Source organism: Triturus cristatus, chromosome 4_1 (genome assembly GCF_964204655.1).
Source record: "Triturus cristatus chromosome 4_1, aTriCri1.1, whole genome shotgun sequence".
NCBI lineage: Eukaryota > Metazoa > Chordata > Amphibia > Caudata > Salamandridae > Triturus > Triturus cristatus.
Window position 1 is genome coordinate 1143309736 of NC_140585.1, and position 25635 is coordinate 1143335370.

General features: G+C 45.2%; 1 protein-coding gene across 1 annotated transcript in view; it reads left to right on the forward strand.

Moving 5' to 3' along the window:
- Positions 1-25635, forward strand: part of LOC146856205 (LIM homeobox transcription factor 1-beta-like) — a 513853-nt gene that overhangs the window by 471642 nt on the left and 16576 nt on the right. Inside the window, exons 6-7 of the mRNA XM_085650711.1 lie at positions 11935-12012; positions 16815-16944. Of these exons, the coding sequence (XP_085506837.1) occupies positions 11935-12012; positions 16815-16944 (208 nt within the window). The remainder of the gene's footprint in view (positions 1-11934; positions 12013-16814; positions 16945-25635) is intronic.

The following is a 25635-nucleotide window of genomic DNA, read 5'->3' on the forward strand; positions in this document are numbered from 1 at the left end:
GCCAACTCCGCCACCCTGATCGACAAACCTCGCCATCCTCGGCCTCAGACAACTGGTCACCGCACCCACCCACGCCGCCGGCCACACGCTTGACCCCATCTTCTCCACAAGCACCCACGTCTCCTTCGACCACACCACTGAACTCCACTGGACCGATCACCGCTGCATTCATTTCACCTACAAGAAGCCTACAATGCAACACCGCACCCAACAGCTGCCCCGCCGCTGCTGGACCAAAGTCACTGAAGACCAGCTGGCCAACACCCTCATCCAGAACCCGCCCACCGACCCCACCAACCCAGACACCGCCGCCCGCAACTTCAGACAATGGATCGACGATTGCGCCAACACCCTCGCCCTGCTCAAGAAACCATCCAACAGCCACACAAGCAAGAAAGCCGCCTGGTTCACCGAAGAGCTCCAGACCTCCAAACGAACATGCCGGAAACTGGAGAAGAAATGGCTCCACGAACGAACATCGGACAGCTACACAGCCCACAAGGACGCCACCCGCAGACATCACTACCTCTTCAGATCAGCCAAGAGATCGTCCTTCAAAGCCCGCCTGGACAACAACACACACAACAGCAAAGAACTCTTCAGCATCATCAAAGAACTCTCCAACCCCAGCGCCAACGACATCCCGCCCTCACAAGAACTGTGCGACTCACTGGCCTTCTTCCACCGCAAGATCGCTGACATCCATGACAGCTTCAACACCACGACCGTCCCGACAGCGCCAGACCCCACCCCCCCCCCCCGGCGAACACCACCCGCATCAACCGCCTGACCTCCTGGACCAATGTCAACGACGACGAAACACGCAAGATCATGAACTCCATCCACTCAGGATCACCGCCTAACCCCTGCCCACACCACATATTCAACAAAGCAGACGCAGCCATCGCACCCCAACCTCGGAAAGTATTCAACATCTCCCTCGAGACAGCCACATTTCCGGAAAGCTGGAAGCACGCCGAGATCAGCGCCCTTCTCAAGAAGCCCAAGGCGGACCCCAAGGACCTCAAGAACTTCCGGCCCATCTCCCTGCTCCCGTTCCCGGCGAAGGTCATCGAGAAAGTCGTCAACACGCAACTGACCCGCTACCTCGAGGACAACAACATCCTAGACCCAGCCCAGTCCAGGTTCCGAAGAAACCACAGCACCGAGACAGCCCTCATCGCCGCCACAGATGACATCAGGATTCAACTAGACAACGGCGAGACATCAGCCCTCATCCTCCTGGACCTGTCAGCCGCTTTCAACACGGTCTGCCACCGCACACTAAAAACACGACTCCAAGATGCCGGAATCCAAGAGAAGGCCCTGGACTGGACCACATCCTTCCGCTCCGGGAGAACCCAGAGCGTCCGCCTCCCCCCCTTCCGCTCTGAAGCCACAGACATCATCTGCGGCTTACCCCAGGGCTCTTCCCTCAGCCCGACGCTGTTCAACGTTTACATGGCCCCCCTCGCCCACGTCGCCCGCCAACACGATCTCAACATCATCTCCTACGCCGACGACACCCAGCTGATCCTCTCCCTCACCAAGGACCCGCACACCGCCAAAACCAACCTCCACGAGGGAATGAAGGCCGTCGCCGTATGGATGAGGAGCAGCCAACTGAAGCTGAACTTGGACAAGACGGAGGTCCTCATCCTCGGATCCACCCCCTCAGCCTGGGACGACTCATGGTGGCCAACCACGTTAGGAACAGCACCGACACCCACCGACCACGCACGCAACCTGGGAATCATCCTCGACTCCTCCCTCTCCATGTCAAAGCAGGTCAACGCCGTCTCCTCCTCCTGCTACAACACCCTCCACATGCTCCGCAGGATCTACAAGTGGATCCCCACCGAAACAAGAACTGTGACCCAGGCCCTCGTCAGCAACAGGCTGGACTACGGCAACGCACTCTACGCAGGTATCCCGGCCAAACACCTATGACGAATGCAACGCAGCCAAAACACCTCTGCTCGACTGATCCTCAACGTCCCTCGCCGCAGCCAGATCACCCCCCACCTGAGAGACCTACACTGGCTCCCCGTCGAACAGAGGATCACCTTCAAGCTACTCACCCACGCACACAAAGCCCTCCACAACACCGGACCAGCCTACCTCAACGGCCAACTCAGCTTCTACACCCCCACCCGCCTGCTCCAGTCCGCCAGCCTCGCCGCTGTCCCCCGCATCCAACGAACGACCACCGGCGGCAGATCCTTCTCCTTCCTCGCTGCCAAGACCTGGAACACCCTCCCCACCCACCTACAGCAGACCCAAGACCTGCTCACCTTCAGAAGACTACTCAAAACCTGGCTCTTCGAGCAGTAGCAGCAACCCCTCCCCTCAGCGCCTTGAGACCCTCATGGGTAAGTAGTGCGCTTTATAAATACAATGATTGATTGATTGATTGATTGATTGCCTATTCTTGGATCCCTCTTTTTACAATATACAAATGGGGTAATCACACACAGGGCGTTATCTGCGATTGTCTTAGTAGTCACATTTTTAGCATTTTTGTTTGTTGACACTGTTTTGTTGGAACAGTGCAAACGTGGCCCAGTACCGTACCAGAACTGTAATCACTCATGTTTACTCATAGAAATGCAGTTAACATTCATGTTATTAGCAATCGAAGTGCAAAATAAAAGTATGGAAACTGTGATCCTCAGCACAAGGAGGGTAGGGTCAGTGCGTCTGGGCGGGGTCAGACCCAGAACAAAATATTCTGTAACTAGACGCAACTGCATATAAAATATAATGCACGCTCCTAAAATGAAAAACAAATTCAAAGTTAAATTAATCTTTAAAGTGCAGGAGTTTTCCTCCTGTTCATTTAAAATGAGGTACCTCACGATTGTCATTAGCAGTGCAAAACAGATGACTAAATATTAAAAAGTATGGGTTGAGTGACCACCTGCCATAAGAGGTAAATTCTGGGCAAAGACTGTAAAATGTCAGGACAGATACATTTTCGAGAACACAGCCCAGCATTCGGGTTTCTAGATCTCCTGGCACTAAGGACTTAGTCGATATGCCAACCAGAAACAGAAAACAAATCAGACTGTAACCACCCCACAACTCACTGCGTAGTATTTGAATGAGATGTGTTTCAGGTAACAATCAATCCTATGAGAAATCACAGGGATAGATAGTAGAACTTAAACCACCTTTCATTAAGGAAGAGCACATTCAAGAAAACTAGGAAACCATGGTACATTTTAAAGATTTATTGTTAAAAGTAAATTCCTATCCTACTGCACGCAATAAGAACTGTTACTACAGTAAAAACAAAGAGAATAGTAAAAGCGTAAACAGCATGGAATACTCTATCATAAGGGCCTTGTAGTTTAGAACAGTCCCACCCTCATTTCTTTACTTACTAAATTTATCTTAGTACCAAAATAAGGCTTAATTTGAAGTTCAGATGGTTCACACCCACTTACCTGTTTGAACAATAAGCGTAATGTTCAGTGTAATAAAAAGGTTTTCTATTCTCATCTGTGTTCACAGCCAGGCTGATATGCTCAGCTAGTGAAGTCTGACTGCCTCTCAATATCCTTTAGAAAGGATTAGTGATGCAATTCTGCCCGGTCTGTCTCAAGATAAATGAGTAGCAGAAAACAGCCTGGTTCCCTTTTACTTACTTTCATTCTGTGAGGCTGTGTCCATTGAACAATGACAACAAACAAGAAACATTGGGATCAGCTTTCTATGGAACTTTGTTCACAATTTAATATAATCCTTTGGAAGAAAAAAGCAAGCTCAGATTAAATTATGTGAATATATTCGATCAGACTCAATTATCATGTTGCAAGGGACAAAAGTGGCATTACATAAATGTGCATTGCGTATCAATTGTGCATATACACCTTTAAATGACTAACATGTGTAAGCAACAAGGAGAATACCCAAAAGAGAAAAAGCATAACAATCATAACCGATAAAAGGGTCAAAATTCAGGACAAAAAGACAATTTTATGTATACATCTGTGAAAGTCAAGCAGTAGTAAGTAAATAGACTGCTGACACAAGTACGAGTCATAGAAGATTTAGGTTTTTTGGTTGGTACAATACACAGCAGTATTGAGCATTGTATGTAACTGGACTTATATACAGATTAAAAACTAGCAAATATTTGCTAAATTTGACATCTGCCATAAGGGACAGTTACCACGCGAGTGTGCCCTCTTACCCTGAATGACAGTTCTAGACTTAGTGCTCTGTTGATAAACGTGGATTTCCAGCTCATAGGTAGTAAAAGTCAAGAAACAGAGAGGGAGAGAAATGTAGAGTCATTAGTTACATCACATATGAGAGAGATAGTGTTTATGTGTGTCAGTGTACCAAAGCCCCTTTGAGCAAGCATGCACACAATATGTTCACCAAGAATGGTAGAAGAACAATTACACTTTTTAACCTATAAACATGAAAGAGAGGTAGATAAGAAGGACAGACAATAATTTGAAAATCCCACACATTCACTCTTCAGTCATCACACCCGTGAAGTGCCAAACAGTGCCTCACCATATGCTCTGGGCAGTGTGTCACCAGCCACTGTATAGTGTACTTCCACCGACGGCATAGTCCCCCATCATATACAAAACAATGTACCACCACTCACAGAACAGTGCACCATTACCCACAGCACATTCAACTATAGCTTGGGGCAAACCGCACCATCACCCGTAGAACCATGCATCACCACTTGGGCAAAAGGCACCATCACTGACTGAGTAATGCACCCTTGCAAATGGCATAGTGCACCAACATCCACAGCAGAGAGCACTATCACTACCAAGCAGTGGACATGAGGTTACATTTATAGACAGTCCATGTAATTAGCGGACAGGTGATCACCCTACCTTTGGGGGGAGGAGTTAGCCTAACGGCTAGGGCGGTCAACCTCAAATCTGGGGAACCGGGTTCGAGTCTCGGCAATGACGCGGAACATCCTGTGATTCTGGGCAAATCACTTAATCTCCCTGTGCCTAACAAAAATGAATGTTTCCTAATGTAACGCAACCGGTGCTATGTAAAGCGCTTTGATACCCGATACCGGGTCAAGTTTGCGCTATATAAAATCCGTTAAAAAAAAGGAAGACATTCAAGGAAGCCACACTGGCTTCCAAAATATGGTTCTGGCATCCAGTGCAATAAGTAATATTTCAGCATAATACAGTCGGGGGAAGCCTTTCACTTCTTCTTTGGTGATTTCAAATTTTTAAAAACTGCATTCCAACAATAAAACACTGACAAGGTCTAGAGGAAAGTCTACCTTCTTATCTGATACAGTTTAGAGGCAGGAGCCCTTTCAAAGGAAGGGAAGTGGTCTATATGGCTTGTGTAGCACAAGTAAACCACCTTCTATAATGATGTGGTAGCATATTACCTTACCACTGATAGGGCCCTAGGCCATTGATTCATCACAGCACCAAAGTGTCCATCCATCCACGTATAAATCAGTCCATCAATCCATCTATCCATCCTACCACTCAGACCATCCACTCATCCATTTATCACCATGCACACCCTCTACAATCCTCTTTCCCCATTTAACCACCTACAACGTTTTTGTTCATCCTCACACTCTGTTCCCATCCACGCCTGCTTTATTATCCCAACACTGTGCAACCATTCATAATCTACACCTTCATTCACCCCCACACTCTCTGCCCATTCATCTACACACTCTTAATTCATCCCAAACACTATCCCACCATCAACGCCCTCTTAATTCAGGCTCACACTCTTCAGTCCATCCATCTACATCCTCCTCACTCTTCCCCACACTCTCCATCATACACCCACCTTCCCAAAAAGGCAGAAATCCATTCACACATCTTCATCCATCCACTCATCAAAATAGCTTTCATTCAGACTAAACTCTTTCAAGAACACAGACCACTCGAGGTTTGAAGGACTTCGAGCAATGTCACATATGTTAGAGCTTCGCAATGAATGGTGAGGCATCTCAATGCAAAAATATTAGCATTTCTGACTAGTTTTATTACAACACAAAACATAGACGAGCACTTCTTTTTTTGTTAAAACAAATTTATCATTTAATACTAGTCGAAGCCAGACATCAGAAGCCTAATCTAAATCTGAATAAAAACGGGGTGCCTTACATTAAATGAATAAGAATTTGGCGGTGTTCGCGCACTGAAAGGTAGCAGGCTCAAGGGCGAATGGTTAGCTTCTCATGCACTGTGAAGCACAATAGGATGTCTGCGTGCATCATTCAGAGGGAGGGATGTGTGTGCACCTCTCTGAAGACCATCTGCCATGCCTTGCTCTAGTTTCTTAAGTGGTGGCGGGTTGGAGTGGAGAGAAGACAGTCTCGCCCCCCCCCCCCCATTCTCTTTCTTCAGTTGTCTGCACATGCAAGAGCACTGGCGACAGTTACCACTCTGTAAAGAGCTTTTACAATGTTTTAAATCAGTGGCGGCCCTTACGTGTTGAATATGTGCCGCGCCGAGGCTGTGTTTGCAGGGTGCCTGGTGAGCATGCACATTCAAAATCTTTTCAGAGGTTGGCACCTGTGAGCCTGTCTAGAGCATAGTTACGCAGGCCATGGCTGGGCTGCTACAAATGGCAATGACCTTAGGTAATGGATACTTCCCACTACATGAAACACCAAAGAATCAACACAAGCAGCAGGTCTATGAGTGACATCAGCAGCATTTTCACCTAAGTGTGAATGGTGGCAAAACTCACAAGTCACTCACTCCTCCAGCTATACATTCCTCTCAGTGATTTAAGCCAGTGACAGCTCCTCCGTTGCCCCACTGCTTTTGGAGCAGTGTAAAAGAAAAAAGAAAATGATAATAACAGAAGTTATCATCATTATATTTTTAGTATCATCCAGCCAGGTTAGGGTGGGGCGTGCTGGTCCCCCATGACATCGAGGGATGAAGTGCGCATGATAGTTTGGCCAGTCGTCTTTGAATAGCCAAACAGTCATGCGCACTTTGCATGCTCTCCACCAGGCTGTTATGTACAGCCTGGGTGGAGGACATGCCCAGGCTCCCAGTCCCTGTCTGAGCGCTGAACCACAGCACTCAGACCAATCACAAGGCTGCTGTCATGGTTACAGCAGTGTCGCTTAAGGGAGCCTGGGTGCTGCTGGGAGCCAGCGGAACATCGAGGAGGAAAAAGTGGCTTCGGCGACGAGCCAGTAAGTCTTTATTTTCTTTTTCAAGGGCCCCTAATCACATTCTGCAGTGGGCGGGGCATCATCTTGTGTTACGCCACTGAATCTCCTCATGTGTGTTCAGGACTGGTGCTGTCTGAGGCTGGAGGAAATCAAACTTCGCTAATGGCCATGTCATTGGATTGAGATTTTCGTTCAGGAAGTACATCTATAGTTGGTTTGAAACTCCCGCATGAGCTATGTTACATCTGGCAACTCAAGTGCCCCGTGAAACAAGTTTTCTTGGACATTGTTAAAAAATTGAATGATTTGTTGGCCGCATCCTCCATTTCTATTTGGAGAAAGGATGAATACAAGCATTGATGTGCATATGCACGTCACATTAAGTGTAATTTGCAGATGAACTCTTAGCTTGCTCATCAAACTAGACATATTTTGACTGAAATGTCTCATACATACTGGGGGAGATTCAGAAATAGTTTTTGATTTTATTAATAAACACTAGAAGAATACACATATTAAACATATTTATCAATCAGTGGATATGAAGTTAGTGAACACAAGATGTAGACTGCTGTATGTTTCTGTTTCCTGCATACCACTGGGCAGTGCATTCACAGTAGAGGTGTGATGCACCGGTCAAAGATGGCTGCATGCTTTGAGCAGTACTTCAGTTATCACAATCTTGAAAATGGTAAGAGGCCTGTATTGGAGAAAATGATGTATTAGGCATCAGTCAATATTTTCATTGTTAATGACAAAAACCGGATATTCAGATTTTCGTTTATAATAGGCTTTTCTATGTTCCCAGCAGCTAAAAGAGAAAAAAACTTACCCATAGAAATAGTTTCAAACTTGAATAACCAGATTTAGATGCTGTTCATTGTCTGCCATCTACTGGTTTGCTTTGATAAATTCACGTGAAAGGTCGGACTGGATTATAAGGCAACCAGGCAGTGCCCGATGGGCTGGTCTGACACGTCAGTGTGTGGGTCCGTTTTTTGACTGTTTGTGGGCCCGTTATATCACATGCGGTGCCGGGTTTTTACTGTTTATTTCCCTAATATTAAAACATGCATTGCCTGCAGCAAGCTCGAATGCATGCAGTCTTCCATATCTTGCAAAACACTAATACAGCGCGTCTTTACAAGTTCAAAACTGCCCCAGTGTGCGTATATGGGCAACTTTTTAACTATTAAATTCATAAATGGAGGCCATTCTTATTTTGGTGCCCAGACCTAATGGTTGTCCTATTCTGACTGTGTTCACTTGTTCTTTATAAGGTCATCCATCACGGGCCTCGACAATGGGAATCCCTCCGTTACATTGGCCAATGCGCACTATTGTCTTAGGTGTATACATCATCTTTTGATGTTGTACTTATGACCATTGTAGTACTTTTTTAGGGTTTTAATTCTTGCTGGATGAGACTCTAGCTTGTATTCATCTAAATCTGTAACTATTAAAGTAGAAAAACTGTTGTTATGGGTAACTGTTTTCTTTCATAGAATGAATCTACTATAGATTTACATGCTCTGTACCAGTTAATAAACAGTACCTTCACTTAAGAGTGATGCTTTGCTCCTCTGCTTATGTTCTATTCCAGAAAAACATTTAGTAGCTCTTGACCCTGTGAGTCATGTGATGTTCAATAACATGCACCCTTTTCCTTGCATAAAAAGTGTATGCAGTAAGCACTCCCTGTAGTCGGGCTACACTTAGGGGCTGATTACGAGTTTGGCGGTAAGGGAACTGCCAACGCTTTCCACAGTCCAACCGCAAGGTTCGCTGGCGATCCAACCGTCGGATTACAAGCAGGGCGAGGAGACTACCTCAAGACTGCCGCTGACATGTCTGCTTCCGCGACTGCATTTTCAGAGGTGACCCACAGAGGCGGTCCCGGCACTGTTTCTGCCAGGCTAATCATGAACTACCTTTCAGCCGACCTTTTCATGGCAGGGACAAAGGCAGTTCAAGTAGCCAAATATTGAGCGGAGGATAATTGTGCCCATGTGAAATGTCACTAGTGCACATAGAATGCGCTATAGGACCTTAATGTCAGGTCACGCAATGCCAAAAACCAGGAGGATTCGAAAAGCACACGTACGCCTGACTGGCTGGGATCACATTCCGGGTGTGTCCAGTAGTAGCAGTGTGTGCAACATAAACAACCTCTGGCTCATTTCCTGCGCGAAGGGTAACGCCATAATTACTCCATCGCTGTTCACCCGCCAGTCTCGCAGGAAACTCCTAATATGGCAGGCCGGGAGGACGGCTGCTTGGCGTAGTGCTAGGTCCCCCCGCCACGGTGGGACGGCAGTAAAACCGCCGAACTTGTAATCAGGCCCTTAGTAATTACCACTACTTTGTTGCTGTATCTGAAGGAGACAATGGATCAGATGTACTATTTTTTCATGCAAGACAGCAGGGCTATCCAATTTGCTGCACTGCATTAAGCAAGTTAGAATACACACGCTTAGCCATGTCTACTAAGACTGGCCTGCTGTTGTTGTCATTCCCTGTGTTGGTGCTTTAACAAGGCTGCCTTGTGTGAGGCACTGCCTTGCATCATGGTGCAGAGGTCACCGTGTGATGTCATAGGCATTGTACTTACAGTACAAATTATAACGCCTAAACAAACTCACAAATATCCCATGCCTTGGGTGTGTGCTATGCACTGCAGCACACATGCAATGCTGTGTTTTGTTTTGAGAAACACATTTCCCCATGTTTATTTCTGCTTCTAGTAGGTATTAGTTTTGATGAAAAGCCCGGTCTGACTATCGTAGTATATCGGGGTTGCACCAAAAACCTACTGGTGTTTTGCTAATCTGCCCTAGTAACATCTTTGACTCATAGCGACGTAACGCAGTGCAAACTGTTTTTTGCTCCGAGAAAAGGGCACCTTCCCAGCACAAAAATATAAATGTGCCTGATAGCAAATACCACACAAAATGTTGCATCACTTTGTACCAGTGCAAATCGCTAGTATATTTGGGCCAAAGCGATGTTTTGCTTTTTCAGACTCTTTCTTTTTACCTAGGTTCCACATGGAAACCTTTCTGGCATCTAATACATAAACACTCTTTTCACTGGATGTTTGTGAATCTTTAAAGAAGAGTGGGAGTTTAATCGGCAGAGTGATAAGAAAGTGTGACATATCTGGGCCTTTTGCTAAGCATTTGTGTAATGGGCTGGTCCCACATGTTCAGGAGTCACAAGTAGACGCTGTAGACGTGGCCAGGTAGAAATAGATGAAGTTTATTAAGTTCTTAGATGTATATACAGCAAGCTAGAACAAGCCCCACCAGGGGCAGCCTCCTAGCTGCTCAGCCCATCTTCCCAACTGTCTCACACACACACAGGCACCCAAGCATTCCACTCACACTAGCATTCTACTCAGAACACTCACACAGGCTGAGCAGCTAGGTACAGGATGAGAGGGAACATATTAACAAGAACTGAGGATATTACAATTTGTTGGGTTTTTATATCTAAGAATACCCCCTAAACTCTACAGATTTGAGCCAGACTGTCTAAGGCTTCCATAGCTTGCTTTGTGTTCACTTTAGGTCTTCCAAATTTGGATCCTTGAAATAATTCTTAAGCTGACAGGCATCTTTCTCTCCTTGCATGTCGCCCTGAATCCCTTACACCACTGTGTAGCCAGAGGGGTACTCCTACAAATCGCAAGCTTTCTCTGCCTACCATTTTGTTCACAGAATGGACAAGTGTGAATCGGAAAGATTTACTTCGTAAATCCCATCTGATTATCAACAATATTTGTGGCAAATAGTCATTTACTTCCACACTTTTGAGTAAGACTTATAAAATGTAGAATTCCAACTTTGGACATGGAATTTTATAACATCCTCCCCAAAAAGGTGACTAAAACTCTCTATATAAATTTGAATATAAATTATGAGTGCCCAGCACTACCACATCTCTGGAGAGATTCATAAATGGATCTTCTTTAGCTTAGCCATGTAGTACACTTGGCCCCCTGTAGGTGAAGTCATTTCTACTAACATTAGCAACTTTAGCGTTAACTCTTTGATGTGGCAGAAGGTGCTACAGGCCATCAAAAAAGGTCTAATTTCAGGTATATTAATCATAGATCCACTATATCCTGATCGGTTGTATATAATTTAAACAAATGTACTGAGGTCAATGCATATGCGCTGTATCTGATACTTATGTGTAGCTCGCAAGATTATGTAAACCAATGGTCAATCTCCCAGTGGGGTCTCATAACAGACTCTCTTATTGCTGATATAACCAATGAAAAACTTTATCAAAACAAGAAAATGGTTCTGACCAAGCATTAGGTGCAGACTATGCACAAAAAGTGAATCTATTTCTGATTCATGCTATAAAAGTGTACTACCACCAGGACTTCATCTAGCCCTCCTCTTTACACCCCTATCCTCCAAAATGTCCAGTACATTATGACGGCATGTTATTTTCCACCTGTCCATCTAGGGCACCCATCTAAATAACCTGAACCTTAACGACACCAAGGTGATATGTAGCTCACTTTCATTCTTATAATACACATGATATTAGATATTACATACCCTCATTAAGCATATTCTAACATAGTGTCGGTTAACAAAACATGGCATTGCACAACCTATCTTGTCATAGCACATTCATGGTGCCAATGCACACTACAGCAACAAAAGGTGCAAATGTGTACAACTTTAAATGCTTGTTCTTTTTACAATAATGACCTAGGTTGACAAAATGGTGACATTTTACTTTTCTTCTGATAGGTGAGAGAGACATTGGCAGCTGAGACCGGCCTCACTGTCCGCGTGGTCCAGGTTTGGTTCCAGAATCAAAGAGCCAAGGTTAGTATGCTTGGTGACTACGGCGAGACAACACAATGCAGCTTGGATTCCACCGCAGAGCTAGATGATGCATGCATGGCTTGTGGTGTCATGCCAACCTGTGCAATCTGAACAATACCAATATGGTGCAGTCTTCCAGGCTACAGTTGGATTCCAGGAAGGGAACTAGATGCGACCAGTGAATACTTGTCCTACAGCCCCGGGCAGACGATGATGATGCTGTTGCGCTAGGGTCAGACATGTCACTGGCTTGCACACACACCTGGAAACCTTTGATTTTTGTGTTGGTGGTTTTATTCTAAACCGGAGTATAGACCTCAACTGGGGCCTCTTTTGTTCTAAATGCATGGGTGTCTGACCGGCTGGAGCGTGAGTATAGCATGCACAGAATCTTAGATGCACTATTTAGTCATGAAAACACATGGCCAAAATTGGTTTGAAGACAACATTGTTTCTAAAATGGAATATTGTTGGATATGTATTTCCCCAAAAATTATTTAAAAAATGTTTAAATAGGAGCATACTATGTTGGGTTCTTTATCTAAACACCTGACTGCTCTTTCAAGTAGATGTCTGAATACTGATGTCAACTAAGTGGGTTCAACTCCTAATGTTAATTTCTATAAATTCTTAATCAGGGGTAGGTTAGAGTGTGGTTGTGTAAGATTAGTCCCCAATAAAACTTGCAAGTAACACAATAAAAAATGGATAATTAATTTCTAGTAATGTGAATGAAATGAATGCAGGGGCTATTACTTCTGTACTCGTGAGCACAATCCCTCATTGTTAGCTCCTCTGCACCATGCAAATCATGACTGTCCGGCCCCATAATGAGTGGTCTGGTCTCACAGCTAGGCCATATCCCTACTGCGCAAGACATGAGCAACACAAACGTGTCTTTTTCAGCTTCAAGACGTGTTTGCAGCTTGAATCTAATGGTGAACCAAGTGACATCTCGGTTGGACTATGTGAATGCACTTTATCTTGGATCACCTTGACCCTTATCCGCAGGCAGCAGTTGGTTCAAAACCCAGTCACACGACTGATTCTAACTCTCTGAAGATGGCAGTCCTCTCCCCTCACTTAAAGCTATTGCATTGTCTTCCATTCAAGAAACGAATAGAGTTTAAGGAACTGACGGTTACCTTCAGAGCTGTTCATAAAAAGGGCCCAATCTACAAGAAAGCTGACAATACCCAAGATCCACAGAGTAAGAAGAGGTGGACGCTTCTTTTTCTATCTGGGGCAAAACTTTGGATGATAAACGTTGACGATAACTCAAAACATGTGTTTTCCACTAGTGACTGCCATAGTTACATCTGTCACTTACTGCAGCGCTCAAAGCAACTGAATGCTATGCAAATTGCATTTGTTTATTCATTCATGGGATCCAAGTTTGCAGATACCCCTTCCACACAGGTAGATTTGTTGTACTTTCCCAAAATAAAACTGAACAAGATAGAGATTCTTCAGTAATCCTTAAGGTTTGGGAAGCACTCTGTTCCATTATTTATTTATTTATTTATGTATTTAATGTTAAGGTTTTCTCTTTGATGATATCCATATCAATCTGGGCGCAGTAAAGGCAAACAATAAAGTTATCCAGTACTTAATAAATGAATGGATAGAATAAAACTATCAACCTAACAGTGAAGGGCATCCTGGCTATTTTCTCATCACAGTTCATAGTCCTGGAGTCCAGCAACAAATGTCTTTGGGCAGAAGATGTCTGCAGTTGTGACCAGACCCTGGACAGTGGAGTCCTTCAGGTGGCTTTCCTTAGCTTGAAACCCCGTCTTGCATGGATGCCTAACTCTATCCTAACCATCTCCATCAATGTACAATTACTGATTAGCAGTCATCGTCTCCAGGCCTTAGCCTCAATTGTTTCTAGAGTCGAGGGAAATTTGGGTAACCATAGGTCAGTGACATATATAAGGATTGAGGTTGCTTTAGCTTGGTAAGCAAGAGTCAGTGGCTGCAGTGAAAATCTTTAGAAGGAAAGAGGGTCTAGAGATATTGAAAGAGTTCACTGTGGCAGAAATTCATAGTTGTGACAGCAGTGTGTGGCCAAACTGCATTCTAAGGTATTTATCAGGACCGAACTAGAAACCAAAACCAGCCCACTTCAGGAAGGTGCAACTATAATAGGACCATGAGGCACGATTGTGTTATGGTAGCCCATGCCGCTAACCTTTAGCACAACAGGGGAATGCCAGAGTGGCAGATTGACCACTCCCTTTCTGGTATTTATATTCAAATGCCACATGTGCAGACCTAATTAGATGTCAACTACCTCTGGACTTGAAACCAAAATTTGGATTTTTGTAAGATTAATAACTAGCTTGTGCATGCCATTACAGAAGGGTATCTTGTATGTTGTGAAGGAACGTACACCGTTGCCATGGCGCACAATAAGCAAACCACCCATAAGTCCACAAGAGAGAAACAGCCTTTCAGGCTGTGAGCTACCAAGGCTGCCCACAAGAGGGCCCATTCTTCCAGTAGAGTGAAGAAACCGCACCACTCCCTGCCTGGGAAAGTGACTTTCCAGGAGATCCACCACTACTAAAAGTCCACTGAGCAGCTCATACGCGAACTGCCAAGCCAGTGCCTAGTGTTGGTGGTCGTGCACCATTTCAATACCAACCTGCACGTCCAGAGCTCAGCCGTCATGGCCCTGCAGGATGTCAGTCAGTGCAACAGCAAGAGGGTGGCAGCAGGGGCAGGAGTTCCTCCACAGAGCTCGGGAGAATTAATGACACCTAGAATTCCCCACCGCCTGCCCCTCATCCAATTGCAGCCGGCGTACTTAGGAAGGCTATGGAGGATGCCCAGGCTAAAGAGGCTCCTGTAGCATGTCCTGCAACTTTCCACTCTTAGAGGATGCCTCGCATCTATCATGGCCATACTTTAAGCCTGATAAGCTAGAGTCAAGGGGGTCCCCCATGCTTGGCAACAAGCCGGGCGCTCATATCCATCTGCACTGATGTATGATGTCCCAATGAGTCTCACTGGTGTCGGAGAGCCTGCCCGTAGAATCCAGTGCCTTTTTCTCAGGACCTGTTCTACACACGATACGCTGAATGAGTCAACGTGTCTCAGAAGCATGGGGTGGAGGGAGGGCCTCTGAGATACAGGACACGGAGGGGCCCCTGGTACCAGGTATGTTGCAGGAGGACATTGGTATCACTGGTGCTCTCTGTGCTTGTTCCATGGACTGTGTTCCTTTAACTCTTCACGAGAGGACTTGCCTCTGTTTATAACCAAGTAGTCCTTCGAACAAAGACACATGATGCTTACCGACATCTTACCTTCCTGGCTCTACTTCGGGTTAATCTTTTTGAAGGTGCCATATGTTACCCTAATGGCATCAATGAAATCTGGTCCATTAACCTTCTGCAACCATCTACCCAATTTTGGTACCTTCTGGCGGCCATACTGAAAGTAATATTATCTCTCTTGCCTTACTGGTGTTTATGTGTATATTGTCTTATATTAACAAACAATGGGCTGCAGTAGGCTCAGTTCTCATGTAAAGTGCTCAGATATCCTTTTAGATCTTGCCTGTGCTGTCTAAACTAAATTAAAATATGACAAATATGCAAATTTATGCCGCCCTATCCCAGAAGGATCAGTTGGGTCTCAGCTGCTAGGAGTCATGCTTCGCTGGCACGATAGTGGTGGCTTGGAAATATCAGAAGGTTATATTGCATTTAAATATTTAGTAAAAATTGAAAGTACATGTTTCTGGAAAAGTTATGACCATTATTCGGGTCAGAACCATTTAAAGGTTTAAAATGAGATTTTGGAAAATCTTTTACGAAATAATACACTTTTTACAATCGTCGCACATTTTTTGCAGATAGCAATAAATACCTTTGTTGTTTAAAAGAAAACGTTGTTAATGCCAGTAGCAAAACACTTTTTCTACTTTGTCCATTTAGTAATACTTCTCTGTCTCCATCAGTGCTAGTGTCGTACTCAAAGAGAAGAGTTGCAATTATAAGGACAGAGGGCTATTACTGGATAGGGTAACAAAAATAATGTGAAAAAGGTCTGTTGCTACCTCTCTTTATATCTCTTCGTTTACCAATATGGGACACTAATCTCAGTTTGATAGAATAATTGAAAAATTAAACGAAAACCTCTGAGAAAAACGTGATCAACTGTTTTCAAGGTATGAAAATTGCACTTTCTCTAGACCAGCGGTCTTCAAACTTTTTAATGTGGGCCACCCCTCTTCAAACTTTGTAATGATGGGCCACCCTTCGTGTAAAGAAAATCATCAAACGCCCCCTCCTCCCCTCCACCCAAAATAACAAACATATTTTCTCACAATTATTCTATAAAACTTGCAGCTCTGGACCAATTCAACAAGTCCAACTTTAGAGTTGTGTGCAGTTATCCATTTTAAAAATGCAATCAAATATATGATTGTCAACATTGTGATCTCACAGCAAGTTCTCCCTGAAATAGAAATGTATCCTCAGTTTGATAGTTTATCAGAGATGGTGGGTGGGGCTGTCTTTGATGGTTATTTGAAGCTCTATTCACCAGGAGGTGAGTGACAAAAGACAACACTGATGGCCTATTACAGTCGTCTCACTGCCACTCAAATTTCTTTCACTAAAAACACAGCACTCTCTTCAGCATGGTGTCTGTTACCAATGTGCACAGTTTGGAGGCCTCTTCTCTATGTTTTCCAACAACTTTACAGAATCTGTCGATGCATGGAACAAGCACTGTGCGATCACTTGTGCATAAGCAAGAATGAAGATCTTGTTTTTTTAAAATTTCAGATGAAAAAGATTGCGCGAAGGCAGCAGCAGCAGCAACAACAGCAGGAGCAAGACCAACTGGGCAACCCGCGCCTGGGGTCTGGACGCGGGGCCAGCAGGAACAGCCGACAGAGCAATGACGACAGTGAAGGTGAGGGAAGCAGGTAGACGTGGACAAGCTACCACATTCATAGACCTGAGCCAGGGGTGTCTCTTGGCCTTAAACGCCAAAGCAGGAGAGGAGCCTTGGAAAGGCCCACCATGTGTTGTAACTGACACTCACCCACACAAACATTCCATTCACCAACATTCTCTCACACAGACACTCAGGCTGAGCAGCAGCAGTATAACACTTACACACTAGATGACGTCACATATGGCAAGATGCTCTTTTAAACCATATATGAACACATTTTGTAAGGGGATAACCCTAGACTGATTCGCTTGTTTGAGATCAACATTTTTGCAGTTAAGGATAAAAGCGATGTTGAGTTTGCCATGGATCACATACTTTGGTCTATTGTGATGGCCAAGATTCCTGCCCAGGTTCCTGTGGGGAAGGACAATTTTTCGTGCACAAGTTGTCTTTAGAAAGTTAGATTTTTGCAAATTATACAAATTACATAATGAAAGCACCTGGACCCAAATAAGAAGTCTTTCTAATTACAAGTGGGTATATCGAGTGTGAATTGAACAAGAAAGATTATATCCAAGCCTGGTATAGAAAGCACTCCATGAAACTACATGGATTCAAATTCATCTAGGTGGAGCATTTCGCATGTTAATATCACTGGCCTTCCATTACTTAGTGGATAAAACTATTTCTTCGGATTTCCTACACTTCAATAAAGCAAATAAACAAGATTAAGAAAGCATAAGGCCAGAGAAGGTGCCTTTCAGTGTACTCTCAGGTTACTGTAAAACAATTGAAAGATACATTTACAGGATGCTGCCTTTTTGATTTTTTTCTTTTACACAACTCCATGAGGGAGGTTAAGAGGGGGACATGTTCTGGCTCGTCTGTGGCTCGTCTTTAACTGAGCCCCAGAGGCCCAAGCCACGCCCGAGCCTCTCATGGCTCAACCATCCTTACAACCATAAGATCCTTTGCACATTAGTAGTCAATAGGATTACTTTATTGGATCCAGAAAATTTTGCAGAAATAAATCATGCAGGGGTCACGGTGATTCTGGTGAACTTATGAACTATAGCTTCAGACTGGTGTGAGGGTAGGTGGGGCTTGAAGGGGGGCTGGGCCTTGAAGGGGCGGGGCCTTGAATGGATCGAAGTTTTGAGCCCTTCCCTAGCTGAGCAAAAAAGCACAGTACTTGTAATTGCATTTATATAGCTCTTACTACCCCTGACGAGGCATCAAAGCGTTTTTTTGGCGAGTAGCACGCTACTGCGGAACCCAAAAAGGATTAGTGGTGAATTAGTATAGGGAGAAAGGAAATTAATTTGAGCAGTGGACATGTGAGGTTTGTTATTTGGATTGAAAAAAGATAGTGGGGGATAGAAGAGGGAAGAGTTTGCATTTATATAGTGCTTGCTACCCCTGATGAGGTGTAAAAGCGCTTTTCGGTGTGGAGGGGGCAGAACCACAGGGATGGGGTAACAAATCATGCTGGCACAGCTGGGGCAGTAACAGACCTGCCAACTTGTGAAACTTTTTCACTGTGTGAGGAGAGGAGGGGCTTGAAGAGGGCGGGGCTTAGTGCTGAACACAGCAGAGGCACCTTTAAATACACTGCCTCAAAGTGCCCATCTCCCCTTTCCCCATACCCCCCTGACGCCTCCAAAACCAAAAACAAAGCTTTTGAGGCTGCCGCCGATGTCCTTGAGGGGTTTTACACCTCATAATGGACATGAGCTGAGCAAAACCTCCAAACAATTAGCTGGAAACCAGCTTTCTGCAGGGGTTGCCAGCTAATTGTATGCCCACCGTTTGTTGTCAGCTCCACACCGGGTGCATAATTATAATTTCTTTTATTTATGAATTTTGAATCTTCAAAATATAGTGTACTACCCTATTTTAAATATGTACAATATTTAGTTGCATCCTTACAGGTATGTTCACAAATTATTTATTTACATATTCAGACCGATATTGTCATAGTGAGTAGCACACTTTCAATCAATCAATCAGAGTATTTTAAGCGCGCTAATTACCTGTGAGGGTCTCACGGCACTGGGGTGGGGGAGGGGGTAGATCCGGTTCAGCCAAAAAGCCAGGTCTTGAGGCTCTTCCTGAAGGCGTGCAGAGTGGGGGAGCATCTGATGTTGGCTGGGAACTCGTTCCATGCCTTGGCTGCGATGTATGAGAAGGCCTTTCCATCTGCTCTGGTTCTGCGGATGCGCGGGGTTTCTGTTAGGGCGAGGTCGGCGGAGCGGAGGTTTCTTTTGGGTATGTGGAAAGAGACTCTTTCATTGAGGTATTTGGGTCCGATGTTGTGGAGGGATTTGTAGGCGTGGGTGAGTAGCTTGAAGGTTACTGTCATCTCGACGGGGAGTCAGTGGAAGTCTGGCAGGTGTTGTGTCATGTGCTCATGGCGAGGGGTCTGAGGAGGAGTCTGGCCGTAGAGTTTTTGATGGTCTGGAGTTTGTGTAGCACGGATTTGTTGATTCCGGCGTAGAGGCCGTACCCGTTGTCCAGTCTGCTGGTTACAAGTGCATGGGTGATAGTCTTTCTGGCTTCGGGGGGGATCCACTTGAAGGTCTTGCGGAGGGAGTTGAAGCAGGTGGAGGTGACAGCATTGATATGGTGAGTCATGGCAAGGGAGGAGTCGCGAATGATGCAGTGGTTCCAGGCATGAACCATAGGGGTGGGTGAGTTTCGGAGGGCCGGGGGCCACCAGGTGTGGTCCCATACGGTGGGGAAGGTTACAAAGACGAGGACCTCAGTCTTTTCTGAGTTGAGCTTTAGGCAGCTGCTGCTCATCCAGGCTGCGACTTCTTTCATTCCTTCCTAGAAGCTGACTCTGGTGTCTTCGGGGTTCTTCATGAGGGAGAGGATGAGATGGGTGTCTTTGGTGTAGGATACTATGCTAGGTCCATGCTGTCTGACGATGGCAGCGATGGGGGCCATGTAGATGTTGAAGAGCGTGGGGCTGAGCGATGATCTTTGGGGTACTCTACAGTTGATCTTGGTGGGTTCGGAGAGGAAAGGAGGGAGTCGGACCCTCTGGGTTCTGCCGGCGAGCAAGGAGTGGATCCAGTCAAGGGCGGTTCCCTGTATGCCGGCGTCATGGAGTCTGGCTGCGAGAGTGCGGTGGGAGACAGACGGTGTTGAAGGCTGCGGAGAGGTCTAGCAGGATGAGGGCCACAGTGTGGCCCTGGTCGAGGAGTGTGTGGATGTCATCGGTGGCGGCAAGGAGGGTGGTCTCAGTGCTGTGGTTTCTGCGAAATCCAGACTGGGAGGAGTCGAGGATGCCGTTCTCTTCGATGAAGGAAGTCAGCTGGGCGTTAACGATTTTCTCTGTGACTTTGGCTGCGAAGGGAAGGAGAGAGATGGGGCGGTAGTTTTCCAGGTCCGTCGGGTCTGCCGAGGGTTTCTTGAGAAGGTGCTTGACCTCTGCCCGCTTCCAGTCATCGGGGAAGATACCGGATTCGAGGGTGGCGTTGATGGTGCAGCATAGCTCGGGTGCTATGGTGGCAGCGGTTCTGTGGAAGATATGTGGATGGCAGGGGTCTGTGGGGGCTCCTGAGTGGGTGCTCTTCATGGTCGTGGTGGTATCTTCGGTGGTGACCGGGGTCCAGGTGGTGATGGTGGGCTGGCTGTCAATGCTGGAGGTAAGGATGGTTTTTGGAGTCTGTTGGCTGAAGTTGTCATAGAGGGCCTTGATTTTCAGGTGGAAGTAGGAGCCGAGCTTGGTCCAGGGAGGGGGTGACGTCCATGGCTTCGCTGGGGGGTTTGGTGAGTTGCTGGATGATGTTGAAGAGTTCCTTAGAGTTGCTGGAGTTGGTGAGGATTTTGTTTCGGATGACTTTGATATATAGACACTCATAAATACATATGTTTACTATATAAAAGTACATAGTTATATAATTGATGCAACCTATATTGATATACAAATGGATATGAATGCACTGACATTTGGATGTATAGAACATGGCCAAAAATGTTTTTTCAGTTAAATATGATCTTATATGTATAATTTGGTGTATTATGCATACTATTGCTGTGCATTTTGTTTAGGGGTCATGTAGGGAAGAGCCAGCTATTGAGCAATTTGCTGAAGGTGAGATGGTTGTCTGTGGATCTTATCTTTGGTGGTAATGAATTCCATTGTTTGGCAGCTTGCACAGAGAAAAATGTTCCCCGTATGTTTTTTCCCTGTATATTGGGATTTTGCAGCAGAGCACCAGTATGGAGCGGAGGTTCCTTTGCTACATGTATTTGTTGATTTTCTTCCTAATAAAAAGTGGTCCTTTGTCATGTACTGCTTTGTGGGTGATACAAAGCAGCTTGAAGGTGGATCTTCTGGAAACCAATGTAGGGCGATCAAGGCAAGGGAGATGTGCTCTTGTGGCTTTACATGTAGGAGGAGTCTGGCAGCAAACTTATGAATTCTTTGTAATCTTTTCATAGTGGATGGAGGTGATCTGTAGTATAGGCCATTACCGTAATTAAGTTTACAGATTACAAGTTAAAATTCAGCAGTAATAATAACCTGTGGTTCTAATAGTATTAACCCATAGTAATTAGATGGCTATTTAAGTTCCTGCAGATTTCCATAATAGTTTGTAAATTGACAACATCTTATAATCAACTGTTTTCAAATACCTATCAATTATTTGATTCTTGCTAGGTGGAAATAATATTTTTGCATGATTTAGATTTAGTCTATGACTTTTGCCCTTCTTATGGAGTTTATGAAAACTATATAAATATTTAGGGGCTTATTTACTAGTCCCTTGCGCTGCCAGTGCATCACTTTTTAATGTGATAAAAAATGGTACACCGGCGGCACAAGGTGCTTGTAAATAAGCCCCTTCGTCTTTGTACTAATGGTTTGGTTTCCACCATCATTATAAACTTTAACAAAAGGATTTCAGAGAATAACCTCTGCCTTCCTGTTGGTAACCTAGATCAGACTACTGTTAGTTTTTGTTATGTTAGCCAGCATAAAATACCTATAAATATGTAGATGACTAATAAAAATACAAACATAATCCTTGTAAAACCTCATTATTATGCCACAGTTATTCCAATATTTGAATCTGTAGATCATTCTAGAAATTAACAACCTTGAATTATCCAACATGTAAGGCAATGTATTTTGAGTCACAAATATTCTGTTGAGTGTCCTTGAATCATGAAAATTGTCATTTATTTAAGTCCATATTCTTAAACGTTAGAAATCTTCTTGCAGGTTCCCTCAAATAATATGTTTTCAGCTTTTTGGCGATTTACACTAATCTCGAATCAATCAATCAATCAAACATTTGTAAAGCGCGCTACTTACCCGTGAGGGTCTCAAAGCGCTGGGGGTGTGGGGGAGCAGCTACTGATCAAACAACCAGGTCTTGAGGAGTCTCCTGAAGGTCAGCAGGTCCTGGGTCTGTCGTAGGTGGATGGGGAGGGTGTTCCATGTCTTGGCGGCGAGGTGGGAGAAGAATCTGCCGCCGGTGGTTGTTCGGTGGGTGCGTGGAACGGTGGCGAGGGCAAGGTCAGCGGAGCGGAGGTGGCGGTTGGGGGTGGAGAAGGTGAGTCGCTTGTTGAGGTATGCTGGTCCAGCGTCGTGGAGTGCTTTGTGAGCGTGGGTGAGGAGCTTGAAGGTGATCCTCTTGTTGACGGGAAGCCAGTGCAGGTTCTTCAGGTGGGCGGTGATGTGGCTGTGGTGGGGGATGTCGAGGATGAGGCGTGCGGAGGCGTTTGGTATGCGTTGGAGTCTCTTCTGGAGTTTGCCCGTGGTTCCCGCATAGAGGGCGTTGCCGTAGTCCAGCCTGCTAGTGACGAGGGCCTGGGTGACCGTCCTTCTGGTTTTGGTGGGGATCCATCTGTAGATCTTGCGAAGCATACGGAGAGTGTTGAAGCAGGAGGAGGAGACGGCGTTGACTTGTTGCATCATAGACAGAGACGAGTCCAGGATGAACCCCAGGTTACGTGTGTGGTCGGTGGGTGTTGGTGCAGTTCCCAGTGAGGCTGGCCACCAGGAGTCGTCCCAGGCGGAAGGGGTGGAGCCGAGGATGAGGACCTCCGTCTTGTTCGAGTTCAGTTTCAGGCGACGGCCTTCATCCCTGCGTGGAAGTTGGTTTTGGCTATGGCGGGGTCTTTGGTGAGGGAGAGGATCAGTTGGGTGTCATCGGCGTATGTGACTATGTTGAGGTCGTGTGATCGGACGATGTTGGCGAGCGGTGTCATGTAGCCCTTGAAGAGTGTTGGGCTGAGGGATGATCCTTGGGGTACGCCGCATATGATCTTGTTGGCTTCGGATCGGAATGGAGGGAGGCAGACTCTCTGGGTTCTGTCAGTGAGGAAGGCGGTGATTCAGTCCAGGGCTTTGTTGCGGATCCCTGCATTGTAGAGGCGTGTGCGCAGGGTGTGGTGGCAGACGGTGTCGAAGGCGGCCGAGAGGTCCAGAGGGATCAGGGCCGCGGTTTCGCCGTTGTCCAGCAGGGCCCTGATGTCATTGGTGGCGGCGATGAGGGCGGTTTCGGTGCTGTGGTTGCTGCAGAATCCGGATTGGGACGAGTCCAAGGTGTTGTTCTCTTCGAGGAATTGGGTCAGTTGTCTGTTGAAGTAGACATGGAAATCTGCACTCACTGTAGATTTCCAAGAGCACTCCTTCTACACTACACTTACTATTGTGGATTGTCCAGAGGTTAGACAATCCAAAGTAGTATGTATGGAAGAAATGTACAACACTTTTATCTCTTTAAGAAAGCCGTCTCCATATAGGGCTTCGCTGGTTAGAATTCAGTCTTACTTGCACATTTTGCACATGTATTACAATTTGGGGGTGGGGGGAGTACGTTTAGGTGTATAATGACAGACGAGGGAAAATTAATTATTTATTTAATTATCCCTCGTCATCGTCCATCTAAATCATCCTCCCCACCCCCTAGGCCAGCACGACCGCCCCACCACTCTTACCTGCACGGGCCGCAGCTGGGCATGGTTTGTGCACCTTATTTCATTTTTTGAGCAACTAAACATTTGATGTATCAGACCACATGCTCACAAAAAGTCAGACAAAACTTTCTTTAGAATAAATATTAAGTTTGCTAAAAGAAAGCTATTAAATAATCATTGCCTTGGATTTATTTCAAGTAATTTGTTCGAACTTTAGCTTAGTATACTATGATCAGATCTGATATCTCTATGTCGTTTATTTTACAGAAAATGTAATGGAGAGTTACTGTGGTCCGTTTCCCCCTATTTTGTTCTCTGCTCCTGCACATATATTCCCTATGCTCCCCTGCACCCACTGGATAAACTATAAAAAATGCAGATTAATGTAATAAAAACAGAGAATCATTACTTCTCATACCCATAGAAATGGACCACGGTGGATTTTCCATTTTTCATTCTGTTAACTAAATTTTCATTGAGTTTAGTAATGATACAGTGAGCGCAGTAGCGAGAGTATGAGAAAACAAATCAACAGCACAGAACAAATTGAATTTAAATGACAAATAATTAGGATTCCTTGTCAATTGTGAATGCCTTGTCAAGATCAATTTTTCATGCAAATATTACCTACGTGCTCCATTTTAAACCTGTATTTTTTTCCTCATTGTGCTCTAGCAGTAGAAACAATGCGTTCACAATAATCCCATTTCCAAACATAAATGTCCAATTATGAATACCAATGTTTGTAAACTTTTTAAGTGCCCCAAACTTTTGGGTAGAAAAGGAAACTCAGGCTCTTTTAGCGAAGGTGATTTTTGCATGAGCACACAACTTTTTTTTTAACACAAACTTTATTAAGCTTTTCAATTATAAGAGAAAATCATATTCCATAATCACAGTAAATCACAATGCAGGTCATTTGGCATGTCGTCGCACACTCAGCGAACACATACATTAACAAGGTGCCAGTGCAACAGTACAATGTGCGTAATTTTTCGACAACAATACATCACTTGATAGCCGGTATTCCAGTCTATATCTTTACCTTACATTGTGAGAGTGTAATCATGCCTGATAAAACAATACAACTACCCTGGATCCCTCCCTCCACCCCCGCCTGCAGTTATCTAACTCTGGGCACTGTCTATATCAGCCTCATTGGCAGAGTAAAATAGTAACATTATGCATAAAGACCTGTACAAGACCTAGGAATCGGAACATAATATTCCCCAATCCGGGGCGTTCAGGGATATCTTATGAGCAGCATCTATCCCCGTCACAGTATCGCTCAGCTACAGCCACGCTCAAGTTACATCAACCTGCGTTGGTTCCTCCCAGCTTTTAAACGCCTCACAGAACACATCCAACGCCATTGGTATTGGAATTTTTCGCAGTCTTCTCTGTTCTTCTCTGCGTATCACAGCACTTTCAGCGAGACTCCATTTTCTCACTTCCTCCCTCCAGGACTCTAAGCTGCCGCCTTCCATCGACTAGTTATGGGCCTCTTCGCTAGTAAGAGCTCTAGGTTGGCAAAACGCGCCTGTACCTTGTACCCCTTGGGTTGGCGGTATAACCTCAGCAAACAGCTCCTCGCCGTATTACAAGTATTGTCCCCAATAATTTCTGTGAGCATGCACGCAATCTGACCCCAATAATGGGATAGTGCTGGATAGGACCATAGCATATGCACAAACCCAGCATCTGTCTCAACGTAGCGCGGGCAATCGGGGGGGACGGCTGGGAACATTTTGTGAAGCCTATGTGGAG